At 42.1% G+C, this 21,503-nt stretch overlaps 1 protein-coding gene across 1 annotated transcript in view; it reads left to right on the plus strand.

The window, feature by feature from the left end:
* Positions 1-18,661, plus strand: part of exosc10 (exosome component 10) — a 30,184-nt gene extending 11,523 nt beyond the window's left edge. The window contains exons 11-25 of the mRNA XM_061976501.1: positions 1,118-1,274; positions 2,166-2,314; positions 2,428-2,478; positions 2,604-2,715; positions 2,790-2,837; positions 2,914-2,989; positions 9,520-9,629; positions 9,704-9,796; positions 9,879-9,947; positions 10,039-10,144; positions 13,350-13,423; positions 17,867-18,044; positions 18,137-18,201; positions 18,284-18,357; positions 18,439-18,661. Coding sequence (XP_061832485.1) covers positions 1,118-1,274; positions 2,166-2,314; positions 2,428-2,478; positions 2,604-2,715; positions 2,790-2,837; positions 2,914-2,989; positions 9,520-9,629; positions 9,704-9,796; positions 9,879-9,947; positions 10,039-10,144; positions 13,350-13,423; positions 17,867-18,044; positions 18,137-18,201; positions 18,284-18,357; positions 18,439-18,469 — 1,393 coding nt within the window. The 3' untranslated portion in view covers positions 18,470-18,661. The remainder of the gene's footprint in view (positions 1-1,117; positions 1,275-2,165; positions 2,315-2,427; positions 2,479-2,603; positions 2,716-2,789; positions 2,838-2,913; positions 2,990-9,519; positions 9,630-9,703; positions 9,797-9,878; positions 9,948-10,038; positions 10,145-13,349; positions 13,424-17,866; positions 18,045-18,136; positions 18,202-18,283; positions 18,358-18,438) is intronic.
* Positions 18,662-21,503: the final 2,842 nt, after the last annotated feature.

A 21,503-nucleotide genomic window follows, 5' to 3' on the forward strand; every position in this document is an offset into this window, starting at 1 on the left:
CAAAATGAGCGAACCAGTAATCTTGAAACATAAACCACTGCCAGCGCATTCTTCAACTTTCATTCCGTTGTTCCAAGTTTATAAGGAAAAATTTAAAGTCTTGTAAGTGACATTTTCTTGGTAGAGTCGAGCATCATTATATTTATATTTTGTGTCTTGTAATGTCCAGTGTTATGTATTATTACTATGTACTGCTTTTATATTTCCAGTATTATGTATTATGTTTTATTACTCTGAACTGTTTAATATTTTAATTTTTATCCTGTAAAGCGTCTTTGAGTACCCTGAAAAGCGCTATACCATATAAAATGTATTATAGTATATATTTTATTTGTTATTGGAGACTGTATTTGTGTTTAGAGAGTAGCTAAAAATGAGCTTCCCCTACTTGAAAGACCAGCAGCCGTCACTGGTCTCCAATAACACCAGAAAAAGATATGATTTGTTACTAGTTGTTTTTAATAAAGAAAATCCCAAAAAGGAATTGGAGAAGTTGGTTTGGTGGGTAAAATAACAGTCGTCCCTTGGCACATTACGCTTCAAAAATTGCGACTTTACAACATTGCATATTTTTCTCATTTTATTTTTTTAGTATACTCTACAATATTTTTGCCCCAAATTAAGCCTTTTCAAGCATACAAATGGCTAAATGAACTAAAAATATCAATATTACCAATCAGATCACACTGTTCAGTATTGTGGCCTTTGATTGGCTCAGCCTCTGGCAGAATAACTATATTGGATTAAACGAGGGTAAAGGTGACTAAAGCGCGTCATTTCATGTCTAGGGGGCTCATTATATTGAAACATTTATTTAGGACGTAAACAGTTGTTTTTATATGTTCAAGCTATGAAAATATTTGATTTATTATTAATAATTCCTAATTAGCGGACATTTATTTATCGCGGTCATGATCGGAACAAATTGACAATGATAAACGAGGGATTGCTCTATTTGTACAAACTGTCTCAAACGCATTGTCAGAGCTGTTTCTGGGTTTTTGAATCATTCTGTGCTGCATATGTTAATTGTTTAGATTTTTATAAAAATCCAATTTAAGGTTACGCTATTTTGAGACGTTACTGTAATAATGACCTGCTATATTATCTCCTATAGGCCCCTGCCAGAGGAGATGGTGTTATATGGTCGCTCTGACACCCACTATCTTCTCTACATCTACGACTGTGTGAGGGCACAGCTGTTGGACTCCAACCATGGTCAGCCTGGTCTGCTACAGTCTGTCTGGAACAAAAGCAAAGATCTTTCTCTCAAGGTTTGCTCAAATTTGTACTTTTCTCATTTGAATTTGAGATTAAAATGACACCGGTACATCCAGGCATGTGAGAGTTTTGCGAAAACGCAGAAATCCACATTTAAAACATTTATTTTCTAGTCAAATTATAATTTCAGTGTTTTTTTTAATGAAGTATCAATAAATATACGATCTAAACCAAATAGATGGAACGCTCGCCTCAGCCGCAGGTACACGCTGTTCCTCTTCCCTAAACGCCACACTGAGTTGCAGGATGAGGAAATGATCAGGAGAACCAAAACAAGCTCTCTAGTAAGCTAACCATCTAGCTATCTTACTTGTCGCCGCCATTCGCTCTATGAGCCACGTGACGTGACAGATTGTAAACAGAGGTCACAACACCGGAAGTATATAGCCCAAGGTGGTGTGGCTACAGGATAGGGAAACGTTTTCTGAGTTCTCTGCATGCATGTTATAGAATTTTACCGGTACATTACATGTTTCAATGATAATAATGTTAATAAATTATCTACGGGGAAAAAAAACATTCTGTTGTATATTACATGGGACATTTAAGTGTCAAAAAGACAGCCCAAATAGATTGGTAGATGAAAAAAAAATCTAAAGGTAAAATATAGTGTAGCAATGCACCCAACTGCATGAAATGTAGTCTTGGGTTTCAAAATTGTCTTTTGGGGTTTGCATAGCAAATGTTCCTCTTTTTTCTCAATTTTCTTCTTCTTTTTGTTTTTCCAAAGGGTGCTCATTTCCCTGTACATAATTTTCTTTGCTCTTGCTCCATCCAGATGATGTTCTTCTTTTCTATCCCTTTCATATTTTACAAACCCCTCTTGCATTTTCTGACATTTCTCACAATTCCCACCGTGTGCCCCCGTGTCTCCTCCCACACAGAAATATGCAAAGCCAATATTCACAGAGGAGTCGTATCTGGAGGTGCAGAGAAAGCAGAAGAAGTCTTTTAACACCCAGCAGCTGACTGCCTTCAGACTTCTGTTCGCCTGGAGGGACAAGCTGGCTCGACAGGAAGATGAAAGCACCGGGTAGGCTGTTTGGAAATGGATGTGAACTGTTTCAGCCAGGTTTCCACATCCCTCATTTTCAGTATGAATTTCATTTTGATGTGATTATTAATTAATTAATTTATTTATTTTAGATATGTCCTGCCTACTCACATGATGAGCAAAATATCTGAGGAGCTGCCAAAGTAGGTTGACTCAATCTCCCAGATAATCTATTGAGTCCATTCTCACCACTCTATATAAGACTTTTGTGTTTTATTCATAAACTCAGTCCAGTGTTTTTTTTTGTTTTTTTTTCTTCTCCACTCAGAGAGCCTCAGGGCATAATTGCCTGCTGTAACCCTGTTCCCCCACTGGTGAGGCAGCAGGTCAATGAGCTCCATTTGTTAGTGCAGGAGGCTCGAGAAATGCCACTCCTCAAGGTAAGAAACGATCTCCCGTTTGAACTATTGCCATGTTTGTGCTGTTTATCACGGCTTTGATTTTCTGCCCACAGGCTGAGATTCCAGTGCAAAAAACAAAAGGACTGACGCCAATCAAAAAGGTGAGGAATTTGTCACTCAGCAAGTTGTAGACAGTAAAGATTTGGAGTGAGTTTGAGTGTGTTTGTTTTTTTATAGCCCGAGGTTACAATGTTTGGTCCGCATGATACATCTCGGGTCCCTGAAAGCAATCCCCGTCACTTTTCTGCAGATGGTAAGCTTAATACTCACAGTATATTTGTTGTATTATCGTGTAAGGCGTTTTTTTTTTTTTTTTAGAGCATTTCAATTGGAACATTTTTCACAATAGACATAAGTCCACAACAATGAAAAATGTATACTTTCATGTATAAAATAGGAACAGTACATATTAATAGACATATGCAAAATATGTCAGATTCTAGCCAAAGGCTAAATTCTGTCTGCTGTCCCTGGGCAGGTTGATCTTATCAAGCAAAAATATACCAGCGTTAACAAGACATTAGGGATGTCCCGATCCGATATTTGGATCGGATCGGCCGCCGATATTTGCCAAAAAATGCGTATCGGCAAGGCATGGGAAAATGCTGATCCAGATCCAGTTTAAAAAAAACTCCGGTCCGTGTTTTCCAACGCACCGACTTAAATAATACATTCCACTTTTCTGCTGCTCCCTAATTTCCGTTCCGCATTTTCCAGCACACCTTCAACACATCCACAGGTCTGTGGATTCTCACTCAGTTGCTTTTAGCTGCTGGCATTACACTACAGGCTCTTCTCACTCTTTCCTGTGTCTCCCTCTCACAGACAGCAAGCGCACCTTCTTACACACATCACATACTGTCACATACGTATACGTCCTCTCCCAGCAGAGAGGTAGCAGCATGGCTAACGTTAGCTGTGATGCTAGCGCAGCCGTGTGACGTTCCCTCTGAGGTGCGCGCCTGTGCAATTGCGCACTGCTCAAGTGTCCTCTGCGCATAGCAATTATATGCCACGCACAAAATCAAATAAAAAAATAAGCGCATAACAATTTTCGACACACGGACACGACAGAGACAACAGTTTTCGTCATCATTGTTCAAATATTGTGACGTCTGTCGAGACGCTTATCTCCATTCGGTGCCACACGTCCACATCATCAAAATGCAGAGGCAAAAATTTCCACATCAACACCGTATGAAAAAATTAGTGATTTTTTTAGTTGTGATTTCCTTCTCTGCATGAAAGTTTAAAAGTAGCATATATTAATGTATGAAGAAGAATGTTTTAATGTAGACATGCAAGCCTTGAAAGAAAATTTTGAGAGGGGTTAGTGCGTCTGCCTCACAATACGAAGGTCCTGAGTAGTCTTGGGTTCAATCCCGGGCTCGGGATCTTTCTGTGTGGAGTTTGCATGTTCTCCCCGTGACTGCGTGGGTTCCCTCCGGGTACTCCGGCTTCTTCCCACCTCCAAAGACATGCACCAGGGGATAGGTTGATTGGCAACACTAAATTGGCCCTAGTGTGTGAATGTGAGTGTGAATGTTGTCTGTCTATCTGTGTTGGCCCTGCGATGAGGTGGCGACTTGTCCAGGGTGTACACCGCCTTCCGCCCGATTGTAGCTGAGATAAGCTCCAGCGCCCCCGCGACCCCGAAGGGAATAAGCGGTAGAAAATGGATAGATGGATGGAAGACTACATTTCCTGCAAATGGGTGCATTTCTACCCTATATTTTAACTTTAGATTTATTCTCATATCAAACTCTTTTGCCTGTCTTTTTGACACTTACATCCGGCGCCCCCCTCCACACCCCGGATTATAAATAATGTAAATAATTCAATGTGATTATCTTGTGTGATGACTGTATTATGATGATAGTATATATCTGAAAGTATATATCTGTATCATCAATCAATGGACCCCGACTTAAACAAGTTTAAAAACTTATTCGGGTGTTACCATTTAGTGGTCAATTTTACGGAATATGTACTTCACTGTGCAACCTACTAATAAAAGTCTCAATCAATCAATCAAAACACACAGAATCATCATACTGCTGTGATTATATGCATCAAGTGTTCATTCAAGGCTAAGGCAAAATATCGAGATATATATTGTGTATCGCAATATGGCCTTAAAATATCGCAATATTAAAAAAATGCCATATCACCCAGCCCTAGTTCAATGATGCCATTTCTGTTTGTCATGTATAATTTTGTCTATTTTGTGTTTATCCTTGAATAAACAGGTCAGTTTCTTGTTACCAACCATTGTGTATTATTCAAACTCCCCTAATTCAGCTGGCTAGTTGTTATCAAGAGTACTAAAACCCTTTTCAACATGATTCTGACAACTAAGTAGGCTAAATAACTTTAAACTTTAATACATGCTCGGATAGGCCAGTATCGGTCAGTATCGGTATCGGTCAGTATTGGTATCGGATCGGAAATGCAAAAACAATATCGGTATCGGATCGGAAGTGCAAAAACCTGGATCGGGACATCCTTACAAGATATATAACCTGCACTAGACATGGTCAGATTTAAAACAAAACAAGGACATACAGGAGGCGCAGCTCATTTCTGTTACACAGATTGACATTAAAGACCAGCTAATAGGTTCCGGTCATGTGTTTTGTCTTTCTGTGCATCATTTGTATAGCTGCATTGGAAATAAAAGTGCAACAGTGAATTTAATCGATAAAGTGCAAAAATGTATTGCAACTAGTCCAATAAATACAATAAATAATTATAAAATTGTGTTTCTTCAGTTTGGTGGGTATCTGCCACTTTTAAGGATGTATCTTGCGAGGTTTGTTCTGGCATTCACTGCGCCAGCTAGCGGTGGGTAAGCTGGCTTCTCCTCTTCCTTCTCACAAAACACACATACAACACTGTTAGTCCTTGTTCTCTACAAAAACGCGACAGCCACTTGTTAAGCGAGACTAATCTGCAATACCTTTTATCATTGCCTCTCGCGGGCAGGTGGCCAGAGACATGTACTCAATGCCGAGTCATCTTTCTAGCAATCAATCAAGGTTTATTTGTATAACACCTTACAACATCACAATGGTGCACAAAGTGCTTTACAGGACAAATAGGTTAAAAACAATTAAAACCACACGTATTAAAACGGTAATAATAAATACTTATTGCAATTGTTTGTTAAAAGCTCATTTAAACAAATATGTTTTTTTTGAGATTTGAAAACTTCGGGGAGGATTCCGGGGAAGCCATTGAAAACGACTTCAGGACGGCTTTGAAACGATTCTGGACCACCATCCGCCGCCTCAGGAAGGGGAAGCAGTGCACTATCAACACCGTGTATGGTGAGGATGGTGTTCTGCTGACCTCGACTGCGGATGTTGTGGATCGGTGGAGGGAATACTTCGAAGACCTCCTCAATCCCACCAACCCCTCTTCCTATGAGGAAGCAGTGCCTGGGGAATCTGTGGTGGGCTCTCCTATTTCTGGGGCTGAGGTAGTTAAAAAGCTCCTCGGTGGCAAGGCCCCTGGGGTAGATGAGATCCGCCCGGAGTTCCTTAAGGCTCTGGATGCTGTGGGGCTGTCTTGGTTGACAAGACTCTGCAGCATCACGTGGACATTGGGGGCGGTACCTCTGAATTGACAGACCGGGGTGGTGGTTCCTCTCTGTAAGAAGGGGAACCGGAGGGTGTGTTCTAACTATCGTGGGATCACACTCCTCAGCCTTCCCGGTAAGGTCTATTCAGGTGTACTGGAGAGGAGGCTACGCCAGATAGTCGAACCTCAGATTCAGGAGGAACAGTGTGGTTTTCGTCTTGGTCGTGGAACTGTGGACCAGCTCTATACTCGCCAGGGTCCTTGAGTGTGCATGGGAGTTTGCCCAACCAGTCTACATGTGCTTTGTGGACTTGGAGAAGGCATTCGACCGTGTCCCTCGGGAAGTCCTGTGGGGAGTGCTCAGAGTATGGGGTATCGGACTGTCTGATTGTGGCGGTCCGCTCCCTGTATGATCAGTGTCAGAGCTTGGTCCGCATTGCCGGCAGTAAGTCGGACAGGTTTCCAGTGAGTGTTGGACTCCGCCAAGGCTGCCCTTTGTCACCGATTCTGTTCATAACTTTTATGGACAGAATTTCTAGGCGCAGACAAGGCGTTGAGGGGATCCGGTTTGGTGGCTGCAGGATTAGGTCTCTGCTTTTTGCAGATGATGTGGTCCTGATGGCTTCATCTGGCCAGGATCTTCAGCTCTCACTGGATCGGTTCGCAGCTGAGCGTGAAGCGACTGGAATGAGAATCAGCACCTCCAAGTCCGAGTCCATGGTTCTCGCCCGGAAAAGGGTGGAGTGCCATCTCCGGGTTGCGGAGGAGACCCTGCCCCAAGTGGAGGAGTTCAAGTACTTCGGAGTCTTGTTCACGAGTGAGGGAAGAGTGGATCGTGAGATCGACAAGCGGATTGGTGCGGCGTTTTCAGTAATGCGGACGCTGTATCGATCCGTTGTGGTGAAGAAAGAGCTGAGCCGAAAGGCAAAGCTCTCAATTTACCGGTCAATCTACGTTCCCATCCTCACCTATGGTCATGAGCTTTGGGTTATGACCGAAAGGACAAGAACACGGGTACAAGTGGCCGAAATGAGTTTCCTCCGCCGAGTGGCGGGGCTCTCCCTTAGAGATAGGGTGAGAAGCTCTGTCATCCGGGGGGAACTCAAAGTAAAGCTTCTGCTCCTCCACATCGAGAGGAGCCAGATGAGGTGGTTCGGGCATCTGATCAGGATGCCACCCGAATGCCTCCCGAGGGAGGTGTTTAGGGCACGTCCGACCGGTAGGAGGCCACGGGGAAGACCCAGGACACATTGGGAAGACTATGTCTCCCGGCTGGCTTGGGAACGCCTCGGGATCCCCCGGGAAGAGCTGGACGAAAAGGTTGGGGAGAGGGAAGTCTGGGCTTCCCTGCTTAGGCTGCTGCCCCCGCGACCAGACCTCGGATAAGCGGAAGAAGATGGATGGATGGATGGATTTGAAAACTTCTAGCTCCGGGATTTACCTCTAGTCCTTGGTACTTCCAAAGATGTGTGTAAAGATGAGCGCAGATTCCTTGGTGGGTGGCGAACAGTTAAAATATCAGCCAAGTATACTGGCCTATGTAGCACTTTGCTTCACTGTAACCACGGTGGGAGATGAGGAAAGAATGGTGTGTTGTTTCCTTTAATGTTAATAAGCTTACAATGTTATTATACAGGGGTATAGTTATCACAATTTTATAGACAAATTATACTATTTATAGTCACGGTGGAGAGTGGGGGGACGCAACATATTTTCTTCCTCCTAGGGGATGGCGTGACAGAAAATAATTGAGAAGCACTGCCGTAGCTAGTGGTGCGATTGGCCTGTCAACCTATCAATGAGAACGATGCACCAAGGGCAGGGAGCCATAGTCGCGTTGTTTTTTTCACAGAGTCGAGTTTCTGCTGTTATTGGAGCAATAGAAGAAGAGTAGTAGCAACATGAGGGAGCAGACGCCTTCGGAGCACAGTTGCTTTGGACCGGGAATAGCTTTGCTTCTTTTGCTTAGCAGCTAGCGAGCTGAGAAAGTGGCGGTGAAACAGAGAGTGGGTGCTTTGTTGGTTTGATAAGACTACTAAATATGTTGCTGAAGGAATAAAGAAAGCTGTATAACAATTAGAAGCACACAGTTAAAAAGATAGTATAGCTTTTGCGCGGCAGCAGACTTTTCCGGACATGACGTCAGGGTTGAAATACCCTTACACACACTTTTTTTTTTTTTTAAGTCTTTTTCGGCGCATTTGCGAGTAAATTTGTTGCACTGTATGGCACTGCAGGGGAGGCTGCTCTGTTTTTCATCTTCCCGTGTGTGTGTGTGTGTGTGTGTGTGTGTGTGTGTGTGTGTGTGTGTGTGTGTGTGTGTGTGTGTGTGTGTGTGTGTGTGTGTGTGTGTGTGTGTGTGTCGCAAGTGCGATAAAACAGCCAGTCAGTCCAACAAAAGCCAACAAACAGGTGTATGTTAATGAGAGATAGGGAAGGAGTTTGTCGCGTCTTCGCTGCACTGTTGTCCTCTAGGATAACCGCAAAGCAGTGACATTGCCACGTTGCTTGCAGCCAGAGAAAACAATCCAGATTGAAATGTTTGTCTTTGAGCGCTAATTGTCTAATTTTGGTCCTTAGATTTATCATACTTTGCCATGCAGAGCAGACAGCATCTCCAAGATGTTGTCCAGTTTATAATTTTGTCCAAAATTTAGAAAAAGTCAGCGTGCCTGGAGTTCTGCCCGCATCCTCCAAACTTGTGTGGCAGCTTTACGCTACTTTGAATGGCTGCCAGCATCTTGCAATTTGTCGATACACCTGAGCAATTAGCAGATATTCTGTTGTTATGATTCCGAATAGGTAGACACATTCACTGTCCTCGACTTTAAGGGTCTCCAGGTAAAAACAGTTTGGTCAGGACAGGCAGGTTCCCCCGAACCTAAGGTCTTGTCAATTTTGTTGAGAGTCCAGATGATCAATTACATTGTTTAGATTTTGGGGAGCAGTGCAAAAAAAGGGTACGAGAAAGTTAAGACGAGACAAAACAAAGAAGCAAGCAGGAGAGATAAGGAAGAGGGGATGGGAAAGCGTCCGCTTTGATGAGTGCCAGAGAGGAAAAAAGTGACTCTACACTAACCTTATGCAAAATTTACACCAAAGCATATATTATCTAGACCACAAAGGAGTGTTTTAAATGTAGATAAAAATCACCCTATTTCCCCTTTAAGTATTTGTCAATCATTTTGTTTTTTCCCTCAGAACTACCTGTTAAACAAGGAGTGCTCTTCTCTGATGATGACCACACAGCTGATGCAGATGGTCAGAAAATAAGCCATCTTGTGGCATCTGCCAAAATCACACTGTTCGAGGTAACAATAGGGTTTACTGTAAATGTTTTAATGTGACTGTAGTGCATCTGTTTTGATATTTGTATTTTTTAAAGGAGCCAGAAACAAGAGAAAGCCAAGATTCCCTCACTGTGGCGCAAAACAAAGCCAGGCAAATCAATGAGTCTTTTGAAAACCCTTTCAGGATGGTAAGAGTTATCCATCCACTCACCCTCCAGAATGGTTTGTAATCTGATGAAACAATAATTAATGTTTTTTTTATGAGTTCAGTACCTGCCTTCTAATGGCGTGCATATCAATGAGAATGCAAAGTTTGACCCTTCGTCAAAGATTTTTGAGGTACAACAAAGCGCTCTAAACATTCAAGAAGCCACGGCCTATGATGAAGACTAAAAGTGCAACTCTAACCAAATTGTCTCTCTAATTTCAGATCAGTAAAAGGTGGAAACTGCAGAGTTTGGAACAGCAACAGAAGGAGCTGGAATCAAAGAAGAAAACCAAGAAGGAGGCAAAGGAAAAAGCAAGGAAAGCAACAGGTAATGTGGTAAAGGTTCCTGGAAGTCTGGAAAATTGATTTATTTAAATATTTTTGTTAGTTTTTAACAACGTTCTTGGGATTATATATTGAAATGTTAATTGAAACTGGTATAAACCTGTACAAATGTTATAGGATACTTTGTTGAAAATGTTCCGGTTCGTTCATACAAGATTCAAGAATTTCCTTCTTACCTGATTGGACACAAGAGGCAAAGATAACACAGAGTAAAAACAAATGTGCAGGGCAATATAGGATATGGCTACACTAGAACAAAACACTAACCTCGGTAGAGAAAATAAGTTTATTTCATCAATCAATCAAAGTTTATTTATATAGCCCTTAATCACAAATGTCTCAAAGGGCTGCACAAGTCACAAAAACAACCTAAGCTCAGATCCCACATCAGGGCAAGAAAAAACTCAACCCCCCTTGGGTGCCCGGTACAATGGATGTAGAGTGGATACAGTTAATAATGTGAGAGTTCAGTCCATAGTTTTGCCAGCAGGGATTATCTTGCATGGAGACAAGTTGGGGTGCCGAGACGTCACCGACTGATGCATAAGGAGTTGTTCACTCCGGGTCCCGACTTCATAATGTGAAAGTCCAGTCCACTGGGAGGCCAAAAGGGTATCATCTTGAATGGGGATTAGTCAGCAGCGCAGAGACGTCACCAACTGATGCACAGATGAGTGGTCCACTCCGGGTCCCGACTTTGAACAGCTAGCGCGTCATCTGTGGTCACCTAATAAGAGGTGAGGCAGAGTAGAAAAGAAAAGAGACGGCCGATCAACTGGTCTAAAATGGGGTCTATTTAAAGGCTAGAGTATACAAATTAGTTTTAAGATGGTACTTAAATGCTTCTACTGAGGTAGCATCTCTAACTGTTACCGGATCTAACTGGAGCCCGAATAGAAAACGCTCTAAACCCTGCAGACTTTTTTTGGGCCCTGGGAATCACTAATAAGCCGGAGTTCATTGAACGCAGATTTCTGGCCGGGACATATGGTACAATATAATCAGCAAGATAGGATGGAGCTAGACCGTTTAGTGTTTCATACGTAAGTAGTAAAATCTTAAGTCACATCTTAAGTGCACAGGAAGCCAGTGCAGGTGAGCCAGTATAGGCGTAATATGATCAAACTCTTTTGTTTCATGTCAAAAGTCTGGCAACCGCCTTTTGTACCAACTGTAATTTTTTAATGCTTGACATAGGGAGACCCGAAAATGATATGTTACAGTCGAGACGTAACGAACGCATGAATAATGATCTCAGCCTCGCTGATGGACAAAATGGACGAATGTTAAGGTGGTATTATTAAATAGGTGTCGGTATCTAGCAGGACCGATAATCAGCATTTCCGTTTTCTTAGTGTTAAGATACCATAAGTTGCTGGACATCCATTGTTTGATTTCATTAAGACACACCTCCAGGTCACTACAATCTGGCGTGTTGGTCAGCTTTAGGGGCATGTAGAGTTGGGTGTCATCAGCATAACAGTGAAAGCTAACACCGTATTTTCAAATGATGTCATCGCGGCAGTATATTGATGCTGAAGAGTCCAGGGCCAAGAACCGAACCCTGTGGAACTTTGCACATTACCTTAATTAGCATTTAAGTCCCATCTTAAAACTCATTTATATACTCTAGCCTTTAAATAGACCCCCCTTTTAGACCAGTTGATCTGCCGTTTCTTTTCTTTTCTGCTCTGCCCCCCTCTCCCTCGTGGAGGGGGGGCACAGGTTTGGTGGCCATGGATCAAATGCTGGCTGTCCAGAGTCGGGACCCGGGGTGGACCGCTCGCCTGTGCATCGGTTGGGGACGTCTCTGTGCTGCTGACTTGTCTCTGCTCGGGATGGTCCCCTGCTGGCCCCACTATGGACTGGACTGGACTCTCACTATTATGTTAGATCCACTATGGACTGGACTTTCACAATATTATGCTAGATCCACTCGACGTATATTGCACTGGTCACCCTAGAAGGTGTGGGTCACCCACATCTGCGGTCCTCTCCAAGGTTTCTCATTGTCATCCCACTGGGCTGAGTTTTTCCTTGCCCTGATGTGGGATCTGAACCGGATGTTGTGGCTTGTGCAGCCCTTTGAGACACTTGTGATTTAGGGCTATATAAATAAACATTGATTGATTGATGACTTTAACATATGCTGAGGTCACATTGTTATGGGAGACGCACTGCATCCTGTCAGTAAAATAGGAGTTAAACCAAGAAAAGGCTAAGTCTGACATACAATACGTGTTTTGATACGTTCTAATAAAATATTATGATCGACGGTATCGAAAGCAGCGCTAAGATCAAGTAGCAGCAACATGGATGACGCATCAGCATCCATCGTTAGCAATAGATTATTAGTCATTTTTGCAAGGGCTGTCTCCGTAGAGTGATTTGCCCTGAAACTGGACAGAAAGGGTTCACAGAGATTGTTAGATGCTAAGTGTTCATTTAGCTGCTGTGCAACAATTTTTTCGAAGATTTTCAAGATAAGGGAATGTGGGACACCGGCCGGTAGTTTACCATGAGGTCAGGATCGAGGTCAGGTCTTTTGAGCAAAGGATGAAGAACCACTTTTTGGAATGCTTTGAATTCAAGATAAACTTTAATTTTTACTCACTGCATTTTCTGACACGTACTTTGTTTTGATCCAAGATAACTAAACGTTTTCAGCTAAATACCTAAATTAGGTATGTGGTTGCCCTCCTGGACCCAAACTTAAAATGTATTGCAGTTTTATCATATATCCACGAATTATTACATTATTAAAAAGCAATAATGACAAGAATTTAACACATAAATAAATAAAGTTCTGCTGTAAAACAAATGTGAGCTTGCTTGAGAACTAACCCATTTTTTTTGTGGTAAGTTTGGCATTGTAAGCCTCCCCCCAAAGAGCGCCTACTTTCTGAGGTCTTTTTTCAGTGTAAGAACTAGAAATACATGTTAACATAACTGAAGTTAGTGGTCTGGATTAAATAATAAAATGTTTTTCATTATTTTTCACAAGCTGCTATGCCTCCCCTGAAATGTTATATAATGTAATGCAGTATAAAATTGTAAAGTGCTAGGAAGGCTGAAAATTTAAACGTGAAAGTGTTTGACATTGGAATGGGTCCATGACAATTGCGTATACCGTAAAAGTCCTTAAATTTGTCGTCAGCCTAATTACGCTTTATTGTTGTTTCCCGCAGAGGACAGAAATAAGTCTCAACAAAGCTACGAGGAGTCTCTGAAGAATGTACCCACTGTACGCCAGCAAGCAGCGGTGAGTAATTTTCTTCTCTTGTCCTTGGTCTATTCTGTTCCACTTCAGATAGGCCTTACTGTCCATGTCCCTTTTGGGACACTTTCACCCACCAGAGAGCCTGGCTTAGCTCGTTAAGGTTTGCTCCGACTGTAATAACCTGTCCCCCCCATCATCCATTTTCATGACACATGGCTTTCAGAAAAAATTGATGACTCGTGAACGAGTGAAGTGTTTCTGTTGGTCTTTTTATAATATTTATCTGTAGGAGTGTAACGGTATTGTAGATACCGCGGTATTTTGGTCTTCACAATTTTTTCCGTGACGCCTGACGGTATCAAACAAATTTGGTGTGTAGTCTCTCTGCAGCTTTAGCGTAGGCTGGGTCTTAAAATAAACTACCGTATTTTTCGGAGTATAAGTCACACCGGAGTATAAGTCGCACCTGCCAAAAATGCATAATAAAGAAGGAAAAAAACATATATAAGTCGCACTGGAGCCCGGCCAAACTATGAAAATAACTGCGACTGATAGTCCGAAAATTACGGTACATCGCCCAGAATCCTCTGCGCAGCGCGGGTCGCCAAGGTGGAGGCATGGGACACCGTGAGCAGGAAGTAAAGTCTGTTCGTAATCGATGAGAGGAATGTTTTTTTTTTGGACATTTCCTGAAAAATGTAATCAAAATCAATCCATAACTATTTGAGTTATGTTGTTATAAGACAGATAAACCCTGGCGAAAACCTAACCTCTTTGGCGAAGGTAAGAAAGTCTGCGTTCTGCAAAGCAATGTGTGCCAATTTTGTCCCGAGAGATTCCAAAGCGACACAGCCAGTTGGTCCCGTCGCACCGCACGGAGGTATTTACCAAAAAAAAATTTCAACGCGGGAACCATCTGGATTCTTTTTAGTAACCCAATGTTTTTCCCTGTGAGATTTGGCGACCCATCTGTGGTAACGTTAACTTGCTTACTCCAAGGCAGTTTGTGCCTCATGACGACTTCCGCCACGCTGTTAAATAAGTCCTCTCCTTGCGTTTTTCCTTTTAGGGATTTCATGGCCAAAAACTCCTCCATTACTTTAAAATTGTCATTAATCCCTCTGATGACAATCAAAAGCTGAGCGGTGTCCCGGATGTCATTACTTTCATCCAGTGCCATGGAATATAATGTAAATGACTCTGTTTTGTTGTTGAGCTTGCCAACTAAGTCTTCGTCAATTAGCTCCACACGGCGAGTCACTGTCCTCTGCGCAATAACATATTTTTTCAAATGTTCTCTTGCTCTCAGGGCACAATACACCTGCTGTCTTCACTCTTTTAGAAACTCTCCTTCGGAAAAATTTGAATGCCAGTATATACAGTAACTTGCCTTTGTGCTTGATTCTTGGTAGTTTGTCGGATAAAGATGTTTTGCTAAGCCTGAAAATTAGCTTCCAACTTCTGAGTACTAACGGTACGTTCTTGCATTGACTGGTAGTTTGCATAATTAGCGTGGTTGGTGCAGAAATGACGACTTACGTCGTATTCCTTCAAAACCGCAACGGTTTCTTGGCAAATAAGACGTACAGCCTTTGACTGGACTTCAGTGAAAAAGTATGTAGTTGTCCGTTAGTTGCTGTCAACTTTTCTCATTGTTGCAAATTTTTTCTGCTGTCAGAGCATTAGCAATAGAAAAACTGTACCTCTGCTGTGCATTCAATCAAGCATACTGCAGTCCTATTGCGCCACTCTGTGGAATTACTTGGTACTACAGGACAATTAATGTGGTCCTAATATTACACAATGTGCTCAATTCCGCTTTATTTTTTGGCGGGCCAGATGTGGCTAACCCCTGTCATAAACTGTCACCCAGAAAAAGATATTTAAAGCCAGTGAAGCCAATCATCAGTTTTTGAGGTTTTAAATAATTCAAAGTTAAATTGTTAGTTAAACAGTATATTTCAGACTAATATAAACATCCACTATGAAGGACACTGCTTCTCAGAAAGCAAAAGATGAAAGACACTAACATGAGTTGGGGGCGTGGTTAAGAGGGGATGAGTATATTTACAGCTAGAATTCACCAAGTATATATAAGAAATACTTGACTTTCAGTTAATTCTAGCTACCGTATTTTCCGCACTATAAGGCGCACCGGATTATTAGCCGCACCTTCAATGAATGGCATATTTCAAAACTTTGTCCACCTATAAGCCGCGCCTACGCTGCGCTAAAGGGAATGTCAAAAAAACAGTCAGATAGGTCAGTCAAACTTTAATAATATATTAAAAACCAGCGTTCTAACAACTCTGTCCCAAAATGTACGCAAATGTGCAATCACAAACATAGTAAAATTCAAAATAGTGCAGAGCAATAGCAACATAATGTTGCTCGAACGTTAATGTCACAACACACAAAATAAACATAGCGCTCACCTTCTGAAGTTATTCTTCATTCGTAAATCCTTCGAATTCTTCGTCTTCGGTGTCCGAATTGAAAAGTTGGGCAAATGTGGGATCCAAAATGGCCGGTTCCGTCTCGTCGAAGTCATCGGAGTCAGTGTCACTGTTCAGCAGTTCTGTGAATCCTGCCTTCCGGAAAGCTCGGACCACAGTTGTGACCGAAATATCTGCCCAGGCATTTACGATCCACTGGCAAATGTTGGCGTATGTCGTCCGGCGCTGTCTGCCTGTCTTAGTGAAGGTGTGTTCGCCTTCGGTCATCCATTGTTCCCACGCCGTTCGCAGTCGTGATTTGAATGCCCTGTTGACACCAATATCCAGCGGTTGGAGTTCTTTGGTTAATCCACCCGGAATGACGGCGAGTGTTGTATTTGTGTGCTTCACTTGTTTTTTGACACCATCTGTGATGTGGGTGCGCATAGAGTCGTATATCAACATGGACGGAGCTGTGTGAAAAAAGCCACCCGGCCTCTTCGCGTAAACTTCCCTTAACCACTCGCTCATCTTTTCTTCATCCATCCATCCCTTCGAGTTAGCTTTTATGATGACGCCGGCTGGAAAGGTCTCTTTTGGCAAGGTCTTCCTTTTGAATATCACCATGGGTGGAAGTTTCAGGCCATTAGCATGGCAAGCTAGAACCACAGTGAAGGACGACTTCTCATTCCCTGTGGTGCGAATATTCACCGTACGTGCTCCCGTTGTATCCACAGTGCGGTTCACAGGAATATCAGTTGCTGTGAAATAGTAATCCGTGTGAGGATGGAGAGATTGCGTCTTTTCATGAACCGGATCCTTGTCGCTTAGTAGGAGCCATTTTGTGGTCTTTACAGATGTAAACAGGAACTGAAACGTACGGTAATATCCGCGCGCTTTTTCTTCTTCTACGCGGGCGGGTGGTTGCTTACAGTAGAAGAAGAAGCGCTTCCTGTTCTATGGGGGCGGGTGCTTACCTTGGCGGTTGCTTGCGTTGAAGAAGAAGCGCTTCCTGTTCTACCGGGAAAAAAGATGGCGGCTGTTTACCGTAGTTACGAGACCGAAACTTTATGAAAATGAATCTTAATATTTATCCGTATATAAAGCGCACCGGGTTAAAAGCCGCACTGTCAGCTTTTGAGTAAATTTGTGGTTTTTAGGTGCGGCTAATGGTGCGGAAAATACGGTATATATATATATATATATATATATATATATATAGAAATACTTGAATTTCAGTGTTCATTTATTTACACATATACACACACATAACACTCATCTACTCATTGTTGTGTTAAGGGTTGAATTGTCCATCCTTGTTCTATTCTGTCACTATTTTTCTAACCATGCTGAACACCCTCTCTGATGATGCATTCTGCTTCGTCTCCTTGTGTGCGCAGTTGTGCACTGCACTCTCTAAAAGCCATAGATGTTATTGTCACATATGCATGTACAGTAGATGGCAGTATTGTCCTGTTTAAGAGTGTCACAACATTGCTGTTTACGGCAGACAAACTGCTTTACGGTAGACGAAAACGTGACTGCTGCTGTTGTGTGTTGTTTCCGCGGTGGGAGGACGTTAATGAAAGTGCCTAACAAGAAACCAAGAACTCGCCCTCGATCATTCTACAGTTATAATGTGATTGGGCAGGCACGCTGTTTATATTGTGGGAAAGCGGACGTGAAAACAGGCTGTCGACACGTCACTCCGCATGGAGCTGGAGGGGGCATGGCCTCCAGCTCCGCCTGAATTTCGGGAGAATTTCAGGAGAAAATTTGTCCCAGGAGGTTTTCGGGAGAGGCGCTGAATTTCGGGAGTCTCCCGGAAAATCCGGGAGGGTTGGCAAATATGGGTTACTTCTTATTGTTCGTTTAGGCAAAATGTCTTAGTTTTCACCTCCAGTCTTCAGTGCACTGAACAGTCCAAAGCTTAATTTACTTTGTGAACAAACACTGATCCATCATACACCTGTTCTCCCAGTTGTACTCTGCAATACTTGAGAGCGATATTGGTATATTACATGTACATTTATGGAGTATTTGTTATCAGGAATGTGCAAAACCGGAAGGAAAGAAGCGTGAGAGGGTCCCCAGTGAGGCTCCAGAGTCGACTCCCAAGACAAATAAGAAACTAAAAACTGCAGCGAAGACCCAAAAGCCCGAACCGCCTCCTCAGGAGAACTTCGAACCCTTTGACTACAGTCAGTCAGACCTCAAAGTGTTTGCTGGTATGGTATTTTGATAACTTGTAAAACCTTTGCTTCAGGGTCCAGAGATGTGCAACATGCTTTGATAATCTTTTGACTGTTTCTATTCACAGGTGCCAAAGCAAAGGACAACTCGCAGTTTGATCCAAACCGACAAAGTCATGACTTTAAGAAAAAGGTATTTGTTTTGCTTCCCTATGCTTCATAACATGTATATCATTTCTGTGCTTTGGTGTTAGGTGTTTTTTTTTGTCTTGCAGAATTTTGCAGGCGGGAAAAAAAATAATTTTGGTGCTGGAAAAAGTTTGTCATACATAGGTGGAAGATCTGACAGGTATAAGTACTGTATTTTTATGTACATTTTTGCCTATTACAGTTTCACTGTTTGTTAACTATTTTTATGTTATTCTTACAGAGGATTTCGCCACAACTGGCCCAAAAGATAAACCAAGTTGAGGGCATTTTTTCTCTGAAGTTGAATAATTTCTTCTTTTATTGTCGCCCTCCCTCACATTTAACCTTTGGACTGTCAACATTTAAGTAATTTCAAGGTGAATTTTCCCTCCCATCTGTGGAAATGTTTATCCTGTAAATATGCAGAACAGCAGTCCACTCTATTAAAGATGGTTTTAAGAAAATGGTCATGCTGGAAGAGTTGTAATTGTTTATATATATAAGTTTGGACACACCTTCTCAATCAAAGCGTTTTCTTTATTTTCATGACTATTTACATTGTAGATTGTCACTGAAGGCATCAAAACTATGAATGAACACGTGGAGTTATGTACTTAAAAAAAGGTGAAATAACCGAAAACATGTTTTATATTCGAGATTCTTCAAAATAGCCACCCTTTGCTCTGATTACTTTTTTGCACACTCTTAGCATTCTCTCGATGAGCTTCAAGAGGTAGTTACCTGAAATGGTTTTCACTTCACTGGTGTGCTTAAAGCTTATCGAGAGAATGCCAGAAGTGTGCAAAGGGTGGCTATTTTGAAGAAACTAGAATATAAAACATGTTTTCAGTTATTTCACCCTTTTTTTGTTAAGTACATACAGTAACTCCACATGTGTTCATTCATAGTTTTGATGCCTTCAGTGACAATCTACAATGTAAATAGTCATGAAAATAAAGAAAACGCATTGAATGAGGAGAAGGTGTGTCCAAACGTTTGTACTGTGCGTGTGTGTGATAGATAGATAGATACTGTAATACATCTATTAAAATGGTCTTAATTATATAATCATTCATTTATTCTTTACTTCAGAGCCAAAACATATTTTTATACATCTCTTTGGTGTCTTTTGACTAAGTGCTATTCATATTGCTCCCAAAAAACCCTTATCAAGATATGGCATAATTTTGTTTTTATATAATTTCTCACATGAGCAGATTGACCAGTGTAATCGGTCAATTATGTTAATCATTATAAGGAGTGTAGAGCATGCAAGTTAAAAAATATATATCTGGATCAGGCGCTACAGATAACTGCATGTATAGGCACAATTAGCACCCCAAGGCAGTATATTAGGGCCTTTAATGTTCCTAATATACATAAATGACATGTCATCAGCATGCGACTGTGAATTGTTCCTGTTTGCGGATGACTCGGCCCTGCTGGTATCAGACAAGGACAAGTCACACGTGGAGAAAATCCTCAGTGCTGAACTCTGTAGAATTTGCACCTGACTCGCTGACAACAAGCTATCCATACACTTGGGTAAAACGGAATCTATCTTGTTTGGGTCCCACATCAACCTTAAGAAAGTCAATGACTTCACTATAAAAGTGGGTGACATTGTTATCACCAGGAAGGATGAGGTCACCTACCTAGGTTCCATTCTAGAGGCTAATCTTTCCTGTGATGAAATGGCAACCAAGGTAATCAAAAAGGTCAACCAACGAACAAGATTTCTCTATAGAATCTCCTCTCTGGTCAACAAAATCACCATGAAGATTCTAGCGGGAACTCTCGTTCAACCCTTTTTCGATTACGCATGCACCTCCTGGTACCCTAGCACCTCCAAAACCCTCAAACATCCCAGAACAAGCTAGTCAGATTACTTCTAGACCTCCACCCCAGATCCCACCTCACTCCTACCCACTTCTCCAAAGTGGGCTGGCTCAGGGTGGAGGACAGAGTAAAACAACTTGCACTGAGCCTAGTCTATAAAATCCGCTACACCTCCCTGATACCGAAGTACATGTCAAACTACTTCCTTAATGACCGCCATAACCACAACACCAGGGGGAGCTCCACTAACCACGTTAAACCCAGATTCCGATCTAACATTGTCTTAACTCATTCTCTTTCTATGCCACATCAATATGGAATGCACTCCCAACAGGTGTAAAAGAAAGGGCATCTCTATCCTCCTTCAAAACCACACTAAAAGAACACCTACAGGCAACTTCAACCCTAAACTAAAAACCCTCCCTTCCACATCCCACCTCCCCGGATTGTAAATAATCAAATGTAGATTCTCTCTCTCTCTCTCTCTCTCTCTCTCTCTCTCTCTCTCTCTCTCTCTCTCTCTCTCTCTCTCTCTCTCTCTCTCTCTCTCTCTCTCTCTCTCTCTCTCTCTCTCTCTCTCTCTCTCTCTCTCTCTCTCTCTCTCTCTCTCTCTCTCTCTGTCTCTCTCTCTTTTTTTTTTTTTTTTTTTTTTTACTACTACTACTACTACTACTTGCTGTACATATCCTACCAAGACTGTTCCAATGTCCATTTCTCTGATGATGCAATTGTTGATGACTGAAGTGTTGATATCAACCAAACCTAACCCCCCCCCTCCACATCCCACACCCCGGATTGTAAATAATTCAATGTATATACTCTGATGATTATCTTGTGTGATGACTGTATTATGATGATAGTACATATGATAGTATATATCTGTATCATGAATCAATTTAAGTGGACCCCGACTTAAACAAGTTGAAAAACTTATTCGGGTGTTACCATTTAGTGGTCAATTGTACGGAATATGTACTGTACTGTGCAACCTACTAATACAAGTTTCAATCAATCAAAAACTAAAAGAACACCTCCAGGCAACTTCAACCCTAAACAAACACCCTCCCTTCCACATCCTACCTCCCCAGATTGTAAATAATCAAATGTAGATCTCTCTCTCTCTCTCTCTCTCTCTCTCTCTCTCTCTCTCTCTCTCTCTCTCTCTCTCTCTCTCTCTCTCTCTCTCTCTCTCTCTCTCTCTCTCTCTCTCTCTCTCTCTCTCTCTCTCTCTCTCTCTCTCTCTCTCTTCTACTACTACTACTACTACCTACTCAGTGGCCTAGTGGTTAGAGTGTCCGCCCTGAGATCGGTAGGTTGTGAGTTCAAACCCCGGCCGAGTCATACCAAAGACTATAAAAATGGGACCCATTACCTCCCTGCTTGGCACTCAGCATCAAGGGTTGGAATTGGGGGTTAAATCACCAAAATGATTCCCGGGCGCGGCCACCGCTGCTGCCCACTGCTCCC

Source organism: Nerophis lumbriciformis, linkage group LG01 (assembly GCF_033978685.3).
Source record: "Nerophis lumbriciformis linkage group LG01, RoL_Nlum_v2.1, whole genome shotgun sequence".
In the NCBI taxonomy this organism is placed as follows: Eukaryota; Metazoa; Chordata; class Actinopteri; order Syngnathiformes; family Syngnathidae; genus Nerophis; species Nerophis lumbriciformis.